General features: G+C 38.0%; 1 protein-coding gene across 4 annotated transcripts in view; it reads left to right on the top strand.

Moving 5' to 3' along the window:
* Positions 1-18,016, top strand: part of STK38L (serine/threonine kinase 38 like) — a 60,620-nt gene that overhangs the window by 32,075 nt on the left and 10,529 nt on the right. For 3 of the 4 annotated variants that reach the window (XM_048825916.2, XM_048825923.2, XM_075121481.1), the window contains exons 2-9: positions 2,640-2,784; positions 4,856-4,907; positions 7,411-7,533; positions 7,980-8,063; positions 14,425-14,548; positions 15,120-15,274; positions 16,232-16,334; positions 17,186-17,247. In XM_048825916.2, coding sequence (XP_048681873.1) covers positions 2,651-2,784; positions 4,856-4,907; positions 7,411-7,533; positions 7,980-8,063; positions 14,425-14,548; positions 15,120-15,274; positions 16,232-16,334; positions 17,186-17,247 — 837 coding nt within the window. In that variant the 5' untranslated portion in view covers positions 2,640-2,650. Of the gene's footprint in view, positions 1-2,336; positions 2,466-2,639; positions 2,785-4,855; positions 4,908-7,410; positions 7,534-7,979; positions 8,064-14,424; positions 14,549-15,119; positions 15,275-16,231; positions 16,335-17,185; positions 17,248-18,016 lie in introns of those variants that run through there. The other variant, XM_048825909.2, reaches the window with a different exon arrangement.

Here is an 18,016-nt window from a genome sequence, read left to right as displayed (position 1 = left end):
GTATTTTCTTATTTTAGAACTACTCTCAATTAGAATCAACCATTCTATTTATAGTCTAGTGCTTTAGTGCCAAAAAAATCAGGCTTAATGAAATCAAGTGACTGAGACTCCCTGTTTGGTAGTGTCTGCATTTGTGTGTATAGGAGCATGGAGAAAACAAATGAACAGGAAACAAAAATATATTGTTATTTTAGCCAACTGGGAGTACTAGACTTGCAAATGATGAATACCTGGCTGGTACAACCAAAAAGTCTTTATACCTTAATTAAAGTTTAATCTATTTTGAGCTTGGGTTAACAATACATTCAGTGCCAAAATTCCTAAAGGATCAAAAGGCTGTTTTTGCCATATTGGATCATTCCTGGAAATAATTTGATCACTGATATCACTCTGTGTTCAGCTCTGGAAAGGTAATTGGAATTGTTCAGTTTGGATGTGTGCATATACTGAACTTCAATAGTAAAATCACCTGGTCTATGTTTCCCTTTCACTGTCTTTGTCAATAGAGAACTGTAGTGAAACTCTTACAACGTGTATGGACACGATAGGAATACAGTATACTTATATTTAATCAAGACTTCCACCTATCGGTGGACTGACTTGAAACGGTATATAATTAATAGAAATGGCTAGAGATTTTGTAGATCAGTTTTCTGGCTTTTGGAAAACTTGCTACCATGAGAGAGAGAGAGAATATGCGCACCTGGTGGTATTGGTGTAAGAGAGGATAACCTCTTGTATTTTTGTTTGTCTGGTATTTATCTGTAGTTAATAAAGATGATAATAGGTTAACTGAACAGATAACAGGTCTCACTGGGAGAAAATCAAAGGAGATAAAATGTTGATTAAAAAAATTCAGAAGTAGCTACAGGATTGTAAAATCTGCTGTATTGCAGTGCATCAGTATCCCCGTTGTGTAGGTATAAATATTCACCTTATTCTCATAAGTGGCATATGGGCATAGTCCAAAATGCACAGTTAAAATAATACTATCCGCATAGTGTTGTAAAACCCCGCTACTTGCTGCACAGCAAGTACGTTTCTAGCAAAGAGACAATGTCTTACTGCCACATAAAATTCAATTAAAAGTCAACAAGACCAAATGCCATCTTCGCAAACTGCCTCATTGTGTGTGTGACAGGTCAGACCGAAAAAAAAAGGCATGTCCCTAGATTTTATAAACTAAAAGCCTACCTCTGTCTGGGACCTTTTAGCAGTTCACCAAAAAAAAAAAAAAAAAAAGGGGGCATTACAATATATATCCAAAGATCAGACATTGATTCAGGTATTTGTCAGAGGAGGCTGACTCAAAATCCCTTTATGAAGCAAAAGGATTATACAAACAAAGTAGCTTTTTAGGAAGGAGCCATCAGCACAGAATGTTTTCGCCCAGGTGTCTCTCTCTTTTGAGGAATGGCAGAGCTTATACACTGCTTTATTTCCCAGCATGCTTTTACCCAGGGCTAGAACATGACTGCTAGGAGAAAAGAACGCTTCCTAACAGCCCTGCTCCCCTGGATCTGAGAGAGCTGAGCTGGCTTTGCTCACCTCCACTGTGGGGAGTTCCAGCCCACCCAGCTCATGAGACTCCAGCCCTAAAACCAGTCGGCAGAATGAGGTGGGGTTTTTGGTCTTTTTAACCAGCCCCCAGACTGTTTCCGAGCAGCCACGTCCTGCCACTTAGTGACCACATCCCCTGTCCTGCAGGTAGTTAAGGCATAAACCTGGAATGGCTGTGTGCTGGTGTAGGAGGATTCACTCACAGCCTGAAAAGGCCTAAACACTTCCTTGCAGTGATTTCCACATGTGAGGAACGTCTCTTGAAAACACCTTTCTGAATGTCCTAAACAGTTCTTCTTTACCAACTTGTCAATATGGCGTGTAAATGGGCCTGAAGGAAATTACCTGGAAAGGTATTTGCCTTGTGATTGAAAACTTCCTCAGAGTCTGATCATTTGGAGTAAGAGGAGTTTCATGATCCATTTTTTATTATGTTTATAGTAAGAAAAATCTCTCCATAAACTAAGGAAGTTGCCTTTTCGAGGGGATGATTTCTAGATACTGTATTATCCAAGTGTCAGTATTCAATTCTATTAAATGGGTTTTAAATGTAAGATAGTTTACAATCAAATTTTTATGCCTGGCTTAGCTTATCTTTCTAGGTGTTCGCTCGTTTATCATTTTCACCATTTCTTTTTGCTAAGGATTTGCATTTCTTCAATTTCTTCAATTTCTTGTGCCATCTATACATATTACATTTAGAGAGCTACATGGATGGCTTCTCTTCTCTTGCCCCAGACTTATTTTATTTTTATATATTTGTTTTGGGCAGGACTCTAGTCAGCCAGTGGTAAATCTCCTAATGCATGGACAAGTACATGAGGGTTCGTTGCCTGTAGCCAGCATGGTTCTCTGCTATGATTCACTCCTTGTTTTGCCAGTAGAAAGGTTTCTGTTATTTTTTGGTAAGTAGGTAGCATATCCTCCCCTACTAAGTCTCTCTAACTTTACAATATGAAGTTTATGGATTTGTTTATGTACAAGGGAGGTGCGTTCCCCATGAATTTCACATTGCCTCTGATTTTCTGGGGGGGAACAAAACATTTCTTTTGAGTAACTTTTTATGTGCTCTGTTTCAGTACATGTTACTATGGCAATGACTGGAGGGACTACAACATCCTTTCCCATGAGCAACCACACCCGGGAGAGAGTGACTGTGGCCAAACTTACACTGGAGAACTTCTACAGCAACCTAATTTTACAGCATGAGGAGAGAGAAACCAGGTACTGTGTCTGGGTTCTTTCACACTTTTTAGCTTTTTATTTATACTGGCCTTGTGTGGTAGTTCTACAGACCAAGTCTGTGCTTTAAAGTCATTTTAGTCCCTGCACAAAGTTTTTCTTAGAAAGTTGTATTGATTTCTAACCAAATTATTAACCATTTGAGGGTACATTCTTTTGAGGGTACATGTATCTTAGCACTAAGGCCTTGTTTGGGCTCGCATATTTGTTAAAATCTCTCACTGTTGCACTAGTGTGGGTGGTAATAATTCCAGAAGCACTAGTATAGACCCAACCAACTTCATTTTAACCTCCGTTATTATCCATCCCTAGTTTCCAGCGACATCGCAATGTAAAGCTACTGATCAAAGTGTCAAAATACCAAGTCTTTACAATAATGAATACTTGTTTCTGTGGTAACAGAAATTTTTTTATTGAGGTTATACAACCAAAGAACAGGTTTTAATATCTTTTGAGCCGCTTCTTATTTAGTTGGTATGCTATTAATTGGGCCTCTCACTCCCAGTTGGGAGGATAGATTGTCCACTGGGGAGTCCTACTTAGGAGATTCTGCTGTATTTCTCAAAATGGGGAAAAGTCTTGATTTTTGAGTAGAGAAGGGCTCAAAATGAAACCCTAGAACTTAACATCCTAGCACTTGTTGTTCAAAATCTTTACTCACATGTATTGTCCCATTCACTTCAAAAGGCTCATACTTTCACCCTCATCACTTTATTCCCTTGTATCTAGGATTTGGACTACTACACTACACACACATATAAACTTACCCATGTGACCCATTGACTTCAACAGGTCTGGTCACATGTGAGCAAAGGCACGAGTGAGTATGTTCATAAGTGTTTGCAGGACTGGGGCCTTAGACGGCTCTTTGGGGCAAAGACCTTGTCATCTTTTATGTGAAATTCTATGCAGACATCTGGTGCTGTCAAAATATAATAGCTAACATATGCTGACTGGGGCATATCATCGTGTATGCCTTTTTGTGAAACTCCCACTGTAGTCAATGGGAGCTCTGTGACTAGAGAGTTGACAGACATAGGTACATGGTGTTCTCTTTTAAATGATATCCTTGCAACAAAGCCTGTTGCCAACTGTGTCCACATATCTATTCAGGGGACACCATCATAGGGCCTAATCACATCAGCCACACTATCAGAGGCTCATTCACCTGCACATCTACCAATGTGATATATGCATCATGTGCCAGCAATGCCCCTCTGCCATGTACATTGGTCAAACTGGACAGTCTCTACGTAAAAGAATAAATGGACACAAATCAGACATCAAAAATTATAACATTCAAAAACCGGTCGGAGAACACTTCAATCTCTTTGGTCACTCACTTACAGACCTAAAAGTTGCAATTCTTCAACAAAAAAACTTCAGAAACAGACTCCAACAAGAGACTGCTGAATTGGAATTAATTTGCAAACTGGATACGATTAACTTAGGCTTGAATAGAGACTGGGAGTGGATGGGTCATTACACAAAGTAAAACTATTTCCCCTTGTTTATTCCGCCCACCCACCCCACACTGTTCCTCAGACGTTCTTGTCAGCTGCTGGAAATGGCCCACCTTGATTATCACTACAAAAGGTTTTTTCCTCCCCACTCTCCTGCCGGTAATAGCTCACCTTAAGTGATCACTCTCATTACAGCGTGTTTGGTAACACCCATTGTTTCATGTTCTCTATGTATCTAAATCTCCCCACTGTATTTTCCACTGAATGCATCCAATGAAGTGAGCTGTAGCTTAGGAAAGCTTATGCTCAAATAAATTGGTTAGTCTCTAAGGTGCCACAAGTTCTCCTTTTCTTTTTGCGGATACAGACTAACACGGCTGCTACTCTGAAACTTGTTTTTATACAGGATCTCTTTTCCAAGAAATGGGTTCGCTGAGCACTCTAAAATTACAGCTTTTTAATATTACACTTCCATTCTCCAGTTTGTGTCAAGGATAAAGAGGGGAGATCTGTGAAGTGAAGGCATTTTTGTACTGTCTGGTTTTTTTTGTTTTTGTTTTAAATGTGTACTTGTATGTCTACCTGTGCAGGCAGAAAAAGCTAGAAGTGGCCATGGAAGAAGAAGGCCTGGCAGATGAAGAGGTAATACCAATTGAAATACATTTGAAGGGCTTTATCTTTCATGGTTACTGTTCAAAGCTAGTGTTCGATGTGTATATGGTTGACTCTTAACAGTCTTATTATCCAATATGATACTGAGATTTTTTTTATTATATAAGTTTTGCTGTTATAAAGAAACAGCATATTTTAGTGTTTATAATAGAAGCCATTAATAAGCTTTTAAATTTTTTAATAAAAAAAAAGTTGCTTACACCCCTGTTCAGTACTTATCATCCGATAGGATAGAGGCACCCAAGAAGAATGTAACATAACACTTGTTTTTTGGGGTACAAATCTGTTTGAAATTCAGTTAGGAGTTGGGAAGGAAAGAAAAAAGGGCCAGAAACACTTGGCTGAAAGAGGCAGAAGACAAAATACACAGGAGAGAGGATCTAGGTTATAGGTCCTCATTCAGTAAGGTGTTTATGTACCCAACTTCAGGCATGTGACCAGTTCCATTGAAGTCAATGGGATTTGCGCATACTCACCTGAGGGCTGAATTCGCCACAGTGGCTTTATATTTTCACTGAACCAAATCCTAAGGTTTTTTTAAAACACTGGGCCTAGCTTTTCCTTCCCTTGCACCAGCTTTATAGCAGTAGAGGAGTTAGCCATGCTTCACAGCAAGGTAAGTGAGAAGAGAATCACACTCACTGGATCTTTCAACATTTCCTCCATTAAATTGCCTTGATGTGGTCATTCACATCATTGTTTCTTGTATTGCACTTTACGTGATGCAATAAGAATACAATAAAATCTACCTCAAACAGTTCTTGTATTGGTGCATTTAACATACCTCTTTGGAGAGAAAAGGAGTACTTGTGGCACCTTAGAGACTAACCAATTTATTTGAGCATGAGCTTTCGTGAGCTCATGCTCAAATAAATTGGTTAGTCTCTAAGGTGCCACAAGTACTCCTTTTCTTTTTGCGAATACAGACTAACACGGCTGTTCCTCTGAAACCTGTCTTTGGAGAGAGAAAGTAGAGAGCAAGAGGGTATATAATGCCATCTTGTGGCTTTAAATGATAATAAAAATATAGTATAAAAATGTATGACTTCATTGCCTCACCCTGATGGGTCTCAGCGCCTTTAAAATTCCTGTTAACATCACTGGAAGGTGAGGTGCTCAGCATCTCTCAGGATGAAGCCCTTTGACACTTTTATATACTAAAATGTATTGGGACTTTAATGACCATCCAGTTGCCTGGCTAATAAAAGTAGATTTTGGTGTAGATAGTAAATATTGATCTCTGCTGCCCAGCAGGCTACCCATGGCTGCCTTTTGCCTTTTCTCCCCCTGTCCAAGTCATGGAACCTGTGCTTTTGCTTTTCTTGACCTTTCCCACCTGTCCAGCCCCCAAAGTAGAACTGTCTTCTGGGCCAGTGGATTTTACCCAGTGGCATATGTAGCGGTTTTCAACCTCTTGTGTATGAATGGTCAAGTTTTGAAGACTCACTGGAAACAATACTTTGAAATGCCATCAGTTAGTATCTGTCCTCCCACTCACACTCCACCTCAAGAGTTGTAACTGGGTTTATTTAGGTCACTGTATAGTGGTATGTACTTTAAACAAAGTGTCTTCCCTCTCTCTCATCTATAGCGGAAACCAGTAACTAAACTTCCCCCAGACTTGTCTGCGTGATTTGGTTTTTTTTTGTTTGTTTTTGGTTTTGTTTTTTTTTACTGTCTCCCTTTACGCAAGTAGCACAAAAAACACACAACTGGGACTGGAGTACAGGTGCAGTAAGAGCTGAAAGAATCTGTTTTCATGTCCTGTGGAAGATTTTTGAAAACATTTTCTGTCCTGAATCAGGACAAAAACTGAAAATCAAAAAAAAAAATTGTTTTTGGGTCATTTGAAATATGTTTCATTTATTTCAAAATGTTTTGTTCAATTTCAACCATTTAATTTTTTTAGTATAACTAGTTTGAATTGCAAATCAGAAAAAATCATTTTGAACAGGAAAACCAGAATTTTCCATTTTTAAGATGAAACTAAAATTTTTCAAGTAAAAAAACAAAAAAAGCCCCATTTTAACAGACCTTTTCCTGCAAAAAGTATTGGTCTTGATGAATCAATATTTTCTGGCCAAAAAAAATTTCATTGAAAAATTCCCCACCCTCTCTATAATTGTTTAAAAATACTAATGTCATTATCTTAAACATGGAGAACTGAAGCTTTTTTTTTTTTTTTTTGGAAGCCAATCTCTAATTACTAGGATGAGTTCTTCCTTGCGGGACAGAATATTCACACCTGCTTTTTGTGCGGTTTCTTGCATCTTCTTCTGAAGCATCTGGTGCAAGTCATGTGAGAGACAGAATATTGGACTAGATAGACCAGAGATCTGATGGAGAATTACATTTCCTATGCTCTAAAACTTTTTTCCTAAAATATGGTTTTATATATTCAAAATATTTTCAATTATGTATATTACTTAACTTATAATAAACTTTGTAATTATCATGTGATATGTTTCCATAGAAAAAACTACGTCGGTCACAGCATGCACGCAAAGAAACAGAATTCCTGCGACTGAAGAGGACTAGGCTTGGCTTAGATGATTTTGAATCTCTGAAAGTTATAGGAAGAGGAGCATTTGGGGAAGTATGTGTCCTCTTTGCTTGGAAGTGGGTTAAGCTAAATCAGACAAAGTTATATTTATTCTGGAATAAGTGTGTCCACATAGGGAGTTATTCCAGATTAGCTATTTCAGAAAATTTGCAAGTGTAGACAAGCCCTAATAAGATTTTACTGTAAAAATTAGCTTCCTTGATCTAAAGGTGATATTTAATTTGACTATGAATTTGTCAAAATATTGATCATCCCAAAGAGAGAGTTAAAATCTATTCATCAGTAAAGTTCAAAAGACAACTTGCGATTTGGTGTAAAAGTGTATAAATGGATTATGTCATGTTTCTTTCGTTCTTGTGCCTTCCTGATTTTAAAATCAAATGCATCTTTTAAGTGCCAACAATTTTCAGTCCTCCAAAATACTACAATTAACAATTTTGTGAGGTATATTAGAATGATGGTTTTCGATTTAATTTTAGGTACGCCTCGTCCAGAAGAAAGATACGGGTCATATTTATGCAATGAAGATATTGAGAAAAGCTGATATGCTGGAAAAAGAGCAGGTTTGTGGAATGGAATGCTCCTAGGTTTATAGTAAATACCTTTTGTGTTTCTGTTGCTTATGCTAGGAAATTACTGAGATTGTAAATTCTTTGGGGCAGGGACCATCAGTTTTTCCTGTGTTTGGTCAGCACCTAGCACAGTGGGCTCCTAATCCATGACTAGCACTCCTAGGCACTATGGTAATACAAATAATAATAAAGGCTAGAAAATAAGATGATATAATGGCATTTTGAAAAGTGTTGTATTTATAAGCTCTTGGAAGCAGGGACAATGCCCTTTTCCTTCAGATTTTATAGTACAGATAGGGCCCTTTGTTTTCAGTTTTTATTTTATTTAATTTTTCCTGGGAATTTATCAGTGTTTATTACCCCAACAACAAAAACAGGTGAAAATCAGTGCCAAAAAGTATTATTAATTTTTCTGGTGAAATATCAGGGTTTATTTTGGTGGACGGAAAGACAGGAGAAAAAAGTATTCGGGAGATTAATGCTTTGAATTCTGTACATCAAAGTGGTTTGGTACAGAACTAAAACAGAACTCAAAACACAATGTCACCTCTGAGTTTAAGAAAACAATATATCTCTAATCCCCAAATAAAATTGTTTATTTGAATAAACACTTTACTGTTGTAGACTTAGAACTATTAGCCTATAAATATTTACATTTTAATAATTGGGCCACACCATTTGCAATACATATACTCAACTTCATCCTTTTCTCCTGCTTATTTAAAACTTTGAATACTTCCTTGTCTTCTGAAACATATTCTGATACAGGTTTTTGTTTTCTTCCCATTTTAGTGTGTCAAATCTTTAAACCATTATCTGCTAAAAACTTGAAAAGTGTACATGGTAGGCATGAGATTCATAAGTATGTTCAGATGCGCACACACTTCAGAGCTTACGTGCTTGCCTGTTTGGTTGTTGTGTGTATCTTCTAGACCAATACATAGCCTTACTTCAATGGGCAGCTTTGCATGTACACAGAGACTAATGTATTATTGTAATACATTAATCTCATGCAAAATATTGTATTTTCCTAATAAAACAAGTTATTTTTTATATATTTGAATGATACAAAAGTGGGGTGAAAATCGGAAAAAAATGATTAATACTTTTTTGCAAAACCTGAGCATTTTTTGGTAAAAAAATCGGTTTAAATGAGGACTGTCGATTAATTGCAGTTAACTCACGCAATTAACTAAAAAAAATTAATCGCAATTAAACAATAGAATACCAATTGAAATTTATTAAATATTTTTGGATGTTTTTCTACATTTTCAAATATACTGATTTCAATTACAACAGAATACAAAGTGTACAGTGCTCACTTTATTTTACTTTTGATTACAAATATTTGCACTGTAAAATGACAAACAAAAGAAATAGTATTTTTCAGTTCACTCATACAAGTGAAAGTGCAACTTACAAATGTAGATTTTTTTGGTTTTGTTACATAACTGCATTCTGCAAACTGCAAACTTATAGAGCCTACAAGTCCACTCAGTCCTACTTCTCTCATAGATTCGTAGATACTAAGGTCAGAAGGGACCATTATGATCATCTAGTCTGACCTCCTGCACAACGCAGGCCACAGAATCTCACCCACCCACTCCTGCGAAAAATCTCCCACCTATGCCTGAGCTACTGAAGTCCTCAAATCGTGGTTTAAAGACTTCAAGGAGCAGGGAATCCTCCAGCAAGTGACCCGTGCCCCATGCTACAGAGGAAGGCGAAAAACATCCAGGGCCTCTTCCAATCTGCCCTGGAGGAAAAATCCTTCCTGACCCCAAATATGGCGATCAGCTAAACCCTGAGCATATGGGCAAGATTCACCAGCCAGCTCCTCGATGGCAGATCCAATTGCTAAGAGAAACAAATTTGTTTACATTTACGGGAGATAATGCTGCCCTGCTTCTTATTTACAATGTCCCCTGAAAGTAAGAACAGGCATTCGCATGGCACTTTTGTAGCCAGCATTGCAAGGTATTCACATGCCAGATATGCTAAACATTCATATGCCTCTTCATGCTTCAACCACCATTCCAGAGGACATGCTTCCATGTTGATGATGCTTGTTAAAAAAAATGTGTTAATTAAATTTGTGACTGAGCTCCTTGGAGAAGAATTATATATCTCCTGCTCCATGGTTTTACCTGCATTCGGACATCTATTTGGTGTTGTGGTAGTCTCTGACGATGACCCAGCATATGTTGGCTACAAATGGATATAAACCGGCCATCAGGAAGTTTAGACTTGAAATTAGACGAAGATTTCTAACCTTCAGGGGAGTTAAGTTCTGGAACAGCCTTCCAAGGGGAGCAGTGGAGGCAAAAGAAATATCTGGCTTCAAGACTAAGCTTGATAAGTTTATGGAGGGGATGGTATGATGGGACAGCCTAATTTTGGCAATTTAATTGATCTTTGACTATTAGCGGTAAATATGCCCAATGGCCTATGATGGGATGTTAGATGGGGTGGGATCTGAGTTACTCCAGAGAATTCTTTCCTGGGTGTCTGGCTGGTGAGTCTTGCCCACATGCTCAGGGTTTAGCTGGTTGCCATATTTGGGGTCAGGAAGGAGTTTTCCTCCGGGGCAGATTGTAAGAGGTCCTGGGGGATTTTCCCCTTCCTCTGCAGTGTGGGGCACGGGTCACTTGCTGGAGGATTCTCTGCACCTTGAAGGCTTTAAACCATGACATGAGGACTTCAGTAGCTCAGACATAGGTTACGGGTTTATTACAGGAGTGGGTGGGTGAGATTCTGTGGCCTGCATTGTGCAGGCGGTCAGACTAGACGATCATAATGGTCCCTTCTGCCCTTAAAGTCTATGAGTCTATTTAAGAACACTTTCACTGCAGATTTGACAAAACATAGAACAGGTTCCAATATAAGATTTCTAAAGGTAGCGACAGCACTCAACCCAAGGTTTAAGAATCTTAAGTGCCTTCCTAAATCTGAGAGGGACGAGGTGTGGAGCATGCTTTCAGAAGTCTAAAAGAGCAACACTCTGATGCAGAAGCTACAGAATGTGAACCATCAAAAAAGAAAATCAACCTTCAATTGCCGGCATGTGACTCAGATGATGAAAATGAACATGCGTCAGTCCACACAGCTTTGGATCGTTATCAAGCAGAATCCGTCGTCAGCATGGACGCATGTCCTCTGGGATGGTGGTTGAAGCATGAAGGGACATAAGAATCTTTAGCACATCTAGCATGTAAATATCTTGCAGCGCCGGCTATAACAATGCCATGTAATGGCCTGTTCTCACTTTCAGGGGACATTATAAACAAGAATAGGGCAGCGTTATTGCCTGCAAATGTAAAAAAACTTGTTTGTCTGAGTGATTGGCTGAACAAGAAGTAGGACTGAGTGGACTTGTAGACGCTAAAGTTTTACATTGTTTTATTTTTTGAATGCATTTATATTTTGTACATAATGCTACATTTGTAAGTTGAACTTTCAAGATAAAGAGATTGCACTGCAGTGCTTGTATTAGGTGAACTGAAGTGCTATTTTGTTTTTTACAGTACTAATATTTGTAATAAATAATATAAAGTGAGCACTGTACACTTTGCATTCTGTGTTGTAATTGAAATCAATATATTTGAAAATGTAGAAGACATCCAAAAATATTTAAATAATTCTATTATTGTTTATCAGCATGATTAATCATACAATTAATTGCAATTAATTTTTGTAATCACTTGACAGCCCTAGTTTAAACTGAAAAAAGAACGAGCTTAAGTACAGAGCATTCTGACAGTACTCTATATGCAAGAAGCTTCTTGAAAAAATTTTCTTGGCCCAAATTGAAAATTGAGATATGGTTGTTAAGCCCTCTGCTGGTCAAATATGTTTTGCCCATCCCATTGTTTTAAATAGATGTTCCATTGAATAGGTACATGACTGAAACATAACCTGTGGCATTTAAACATAATTGTTATGTCTACACTGCAGCAAGAGGTGTAACTTCTGGCTCAGGTAGATATACCCACGCTAGCTCTGGCTGAGCTAATGTGCTAAAAATAACTATGGGCAACACGGGTGGTGGCAGAGACTAGTAGCCAAAGTACAGTCCCACCCTCTCTCCTGGGTTATACACTCAGGCAGCTAGCCTGTGACACTGCCTGTGTAGCTGCAACAACACTGCAATTTTTAATTCTATCAAAGCAGGTGCAGGTACATCTGTCTGAGCCAGAAATTACACCCACGGCTGCAGTATAGACATACCTACAGGGAGTAGGGAGCCTACATTTGCTCAATGTTCAGCTGCCTAATGTGTTCTATAGGAACAACACATTGAAGATAAATGCAATAAAATCTACACAATTTCAACTATGTTGACATTGGGAGAGATCATCATGATTTGTTTTTAAACTAAGTTTAATTGTATGCAATATCCTTATTCTGCAAAGGAGGGAGTGAGGAAAGAAATCATTTTCAAGGTAGTAATATGGGATCACTTAATTAGGGGTAGGCAAATAACTTGAAGTGAGTAGGCTGCTGCGGGTAGGTGACTGAATGAGGAATGTGAAGTCTACTGTCATCGCATAAATATTTCTGGCCAGTAGAGTTGGGAGGTAGGGGGGTAAAAAAAATTGCATTAAAGTTCAGATCTCTCTATTGCTTGGTGAAAATAGCTCTGAAAGCTGGAAACATGTAAGATGATTTCCTTCTATTTAATAATTTCTTGTATCCGACGCATGAAAAACCTTCAGCTGTCAGGGATTACTGTTCAACTCTTCATATATCAATTTCTTTAAGAATTAGGGAACGCTCAGTGCACAATGGGATACAGTGCTTAGCTGCATTATCCCTAAGTTCCAGCGAACCTCACTGAGTTACATCATACCATGTAGTCTTTCTGCACAAGCCTCTTTTCCACTAAAATGCTCCCCCTTTACAGCACCACAGTTCTCCCAACTGCCAGTGCTGCAGACAAAAATAGCACGTCACGGTGCTTTTCCACCTGTACTACTCTGTAAACGGTTTTCAGATAAGTGTCCCAAAGCCTAAGATATTTCTCATTGCATTTTGTGAAGAGTTGATTAATATTTTTCAAAAGTTTTGCTCGTAAGTTGTATTCAACCAACAGAATATCACTTGGGATATTTTGCTGCAGCTCAGGCACTTGTATTTTACCTGTATTGATGATGGAACTAGTCTTCTGCCAGACAAACAGGCTGTGAAGTAAAAACTGCTGAAATTGGCAGTACCAATGTATCTCTCATTTCTACAGATGTGGTTAATTTAGCAACCAGCCCATTGTTATTAGAGAAGATTCATAGTCAATTGTGCTATAAGGAACGTATTATACAAAACAGTTATCAGCTCACTTACTGTGGTTACATAAATGAGAGGTCTGATAATTATTGTCAATAATAATACTCCACCTGTCATTTTACCTCTGTTTCTGCATGATTTAAGACAAGATCCTACACTTTACCCAATACTTGTACCAGGCTTTCACATTGCCTTTCAAATTACATTCCAGCCATTTGCAGGTATCTATGAATTCACAATCGGGAAAGTTACATTACAGACCAGACCTTGACATGGGTTTGTACTTTAATATGTAAAAAAATGCCTTTCTTGAAATAAAAAAAATCCAATAGCCAGTTTCAATAAAACATCCAAAGAAATTCCATTTTCCACAAGCTCTGTTCAACTACTGAATATTATGCATAAAATAGAAACACCCTTTACAAACAGCATCCTGCCTTTGGGAATGCTTTGAGATAGTCTCTTGAATCAGGAGTTTGCCTCCAAAAAATCATGACTGCCATATAGTTATTCTCTCACAGTTGGCTTCACAGAGATTCTGTGCAGAGATGTGTACCAGGGCGGCTTGTTCCTGCCTCTCTGTTCAAGCCCACAAACTGCTCAGAGACCTTTTATTGGTAAAAACACTCCATGCAGTTTATTTACCACAGTGTTTCCACCACTCTTTTATATGCTGTACAGCCTTATGCCTACTGTCCTAGGGAGCCCTCAGCTCCGGAGGCAGGGGAGATCTCTCTCTCTCTCTTTTTCTGCTTCCCCTCTCTTCCTTCCTTCCTTCCTGTGCCTTTTGTATCATCTGCCTGATGGGCTAATTAGCCTCTTCGTTCTCCTCAGCCCATCAGTTAGGCACAGCTCTTCGTAATGAGGTCTACTCTAGAGTAATTAATTAGTTACAGTGACCAGAGTGCTGGCTCAGCTGCTGTTGCCCAGCACCCTGACACAGGATTATAAACAGTTTCTTCATCAGAGATCATGAACAATGTAGTGATTGTTACAGTAACTAGATATACAATTTAATATTAAAGTAATAATTGTCCTTGTTATTAATGACAATTTGTTTATCTGCATGTAGGTGGCCCATATCAGAGCAGAAAGAGACATATTGGTTGAAGCGGATGGTGCTTGGGTGGTGAAAATGTTTTATAGTTTTCAGGATAAAAGGAATCTTTACCTGATCATGGAGTTCCTACCTGGAGGTAAAAAGCAAACCAATGAGTTCAGTGGCTCAGTGCTTAAAGTATTTATTCCTTTTTTTATGTAGTTGATGACAAAAGCAATCTTAATGGGATTTTTATGCTATGTTAAATTTCAGTGTCAGTGATATCACCATTCCTGCATTTTTTTTTTCATTTTTTTTAAGCCCTTAAAACATCTGTAATCATAGTTGTGGTTTTGGATGAAATAATTCCTGTAATCAGCTGTTCTGCTGTTCTCTACAGATGCCAATAACTGTGAAAGTGGCTATTGCTGAAAACAATTACTGTGTGGTATATGTTAGGAGATACGTAATTAAACTGACTCCACCTCACTGAGTACCCTACTTAAAAATCCAGTTGATAATTTTCAGCTGGTTCCTGCTAGGTCCAATTTGGCAAACAGGCTTTGAAGCAGAGTAACAATGGGTCTATTGGGCTAGCAATTCCGTGCAGTTGAAACCTGCAGAAGCCAATTGTAGGATTCTAATGGAATCTACTGACATTTCCAGTAGGGCTATCCTGGGTAATTAAAATGCACTGGTCTTTCTAATGTGTTTTTCTCTGTGGGTAGGTGATATGATGACCTTACTTATGAAGAAAGACACTTTAACAGAAGAGGAAACACAATTTTACCTTTCTGAAACTGTGCTGGCCATTGATGCCATTCATCAGCTGGGATTCATCCATAGAGATATTAAACCAGATAACCTCTTGCTGGATGCCAAGGCATGTAACTTGTTTGTAAACTATTTAAGTTTAAACTTCTACTGTCTGATGCCAATCTCCCTTACATGTGTGTTAATCAGAAATAACTCCATTGTATCCGTTAGCATTACACTAGTGTTTAAACTGGTGGGAGTGAAATCAGAATCTGCCTCCCATATTTTATCTTGTAGAACATCTATACAATTAGCATAGCAAAAGTAGCACTAAATTGTTTCACTTTACTGAAAGTGTTTACAATGGGGATCTTCTTAGATGCTAGAAAAGACCCATCCACAATGTCCATATATTTGCAGACTGTAGTGTCGAGCTAAAACCACATTCACATACATTAATTGTTGTTGCAGTCTGTTACTTTAAGAAAAGCATAAAGTACAAAATATACGATAATGCTACATAAATGTTCAGTTTTTCTTTTAAATGATCATTGTCATTTTTGATGCCATTATCTCATTTGGCTTTTTATCTGTTAACTGATCAGAAGGGAGATTTACTGGTAAGAGCCAAGAATCTAAACTAGTCTGTTACCGTATGTGAGTCTGATGACCACCTTTGTATCTTTCTAAATCTAACTATAAAACTGGATTAAAACACGATATTAAATTTTTTAAAGTATATTTCATCCTAGTTGAGACTTCCTAAGTAAACAGTATTGTACTTTTCCATTTTTTCCCTCTAACCCCAAGCATCAGATAAACAAACAAAACTCCAAAATTCTTTGGAATAATTAAGCATAGTTCATTCATTACAAAGAAGAGGCAATGATTCCCCTGCTAAGAAAAAATCATTCTTTCTTGCTGTATAAAGATTCAGTCATTATAATGCCCTCTAGATAAATAATCCTGCACAAATCTGTAGTTCACGCATTTCTGAAGTGAGCAGGTAATGTTATTAAGATGCGTTGCTCCCTCTAACACTCAACTTTTCCAATAATGTTTTTATCTTCTCTTGATTCTGTAGGGTCATGTGAAGCTATCTGATTTTGGACTATGCACTGGTTTAAAGAAAGCTCATCGAACTGAATTCTACAGGAACCTCACACACAATCCACCAAGTGACTTTTGTAAGTATAAACGTGTTCTAGTTAAAGTGTTAAACGGCTTTAGACTGCAGCCATTCCACACTGTAATTTTAAGCCTGTTAGGTTTCACAGAATAAGCAAGACTGGGTTGGGTTGAGTTGTTTTTTGAATGGGAGAAGACTCCACAGAATAGCTAGGCATTAGAGGAAGGAGATGGTGTTGGTGATTCTGTAGGTGGCACTTTTCTCCGAGTCTGAATTGAACCCATCCCCCATAATGTTAGCGGACCCTGTACTTCTGGAAACTTTCTTTCTGCTAGCATGTCCTCATCAATTGGAATCAGTAATGATCTGATGAAACTTTTCATAATGGTAAGGGTGTCATCCTGTTTGCCATGGTCACATTTCAATGGTAGGTAACTAATTACATGCTTCTGATCTAAATTCCCCTTGTGGTTGAATTCGGATTCCTTGTTCTTAACTTCCAGCTTTGCTGTGCAATGGCTGCCATGGTCAGAGGTGCCAGTATTTTATTGGTGGAAGGAGTAATCTGTGTATATACATTACCAGGCCCAACATAAAGGTGTTGCGCTTCAGTTAGTTAATGTTGTAAAACATTAAGAAATCCTTGGATCATTGTATCAAATATCATTATTGTTACTATTGCACTTTAAACATTCCCTGTCCAGGCAGCTTAGAATTGTTTGACATAACCTCCCTTTTCCCTCTTCCATTCTACCAAAAAAATAAAAATCTGTAATTGGGCATTTTAAAGGTACAAAAAGATTATTTTGTAAAAACGACATGTTATCAATCGGGCTGATTTTTTTTTCTTTCTTTCTTGTACTCTTTCACAAATCTTTTAATGTCTAATAACTCTGTTTTGTAACTAAGCATTTCAGAATATGAACTCAAAGAGAAAAGCAGAAACGTGGAAGAAGAACAGACGACAGTTGGTGAGTCACTTTGCAGTGGAACCTATTTACGTTTTGTAGAAATAAAGTTGTCTGCACATACCTCTTTGTACAGACAAACTTTAAAAGTCTGCGTTAATGTTCAAGTCTGCGTTAATGTTCAACCTGCATAAGAGCCTGAGTTAATTCTGCAATGCAGACGCGCTCATATACAGAACAGTTTGTTAAAATCTCAAAGGCCCAGATCATGCAAACATGAACGTGCTTAACTTCGTGTAGTAGCAGTGAGTAGTTCCACTGTAGTCAAGAGGCAGTGTGGTTTAGTAGTTAAGGCACCAAATTCAGTCACAAGACCTGAGGGCAGATCTTCAGTTGGTATAAATGTTCATAGCATGGAGCCATGGAAACTTTTATACAGATCTGCCACTTGGAGCACTTATTCCTGGCTCTGCCACTGGACCTGCTGTCAAGTCAATTCACTTCTCTGTGCTTTTGTTTCCCTTCCCACCTTTTGTTTGTCTTGTCATTTAGACTGGAAACTCTTCAGAGCAGGGATTGCTTCTTACATACGTTTGTATATTACCTAGCACAGTGGGGCCCCCCTCTCAGTTGGGTCCTCTAAGTGCTATCGTCATACATTAAATTAATGCTAACAACAAGTGTTTGCATGATTAGTGCCTAAGTAAGGATATTCAAAAACAGTCCACCAGTAAAGGTAACTCAACTACATTGTACAACTGAGTTCATATAATTGATTGTATGCTTTGTAAATCACAAACTGTAACATATTAAACTCATAAAATAACAACAA

The sequence above is a fragment of the Caretta caretta genome, chromosome 1, assembly GCF_965140235.1.
Source record: "Caretta caretta isolate rCarCar2 chromosome 1, rCarCar1.hap1, whole genome shotgun sequence".
NCBI lineage: Eukaryota > Metazoa > Chordata > Testudines > Cheloniidae > Caretta > Caretta caretta.
This window is presented reverse-complemented; position numbering and strand designations above follow the sequence as displayed.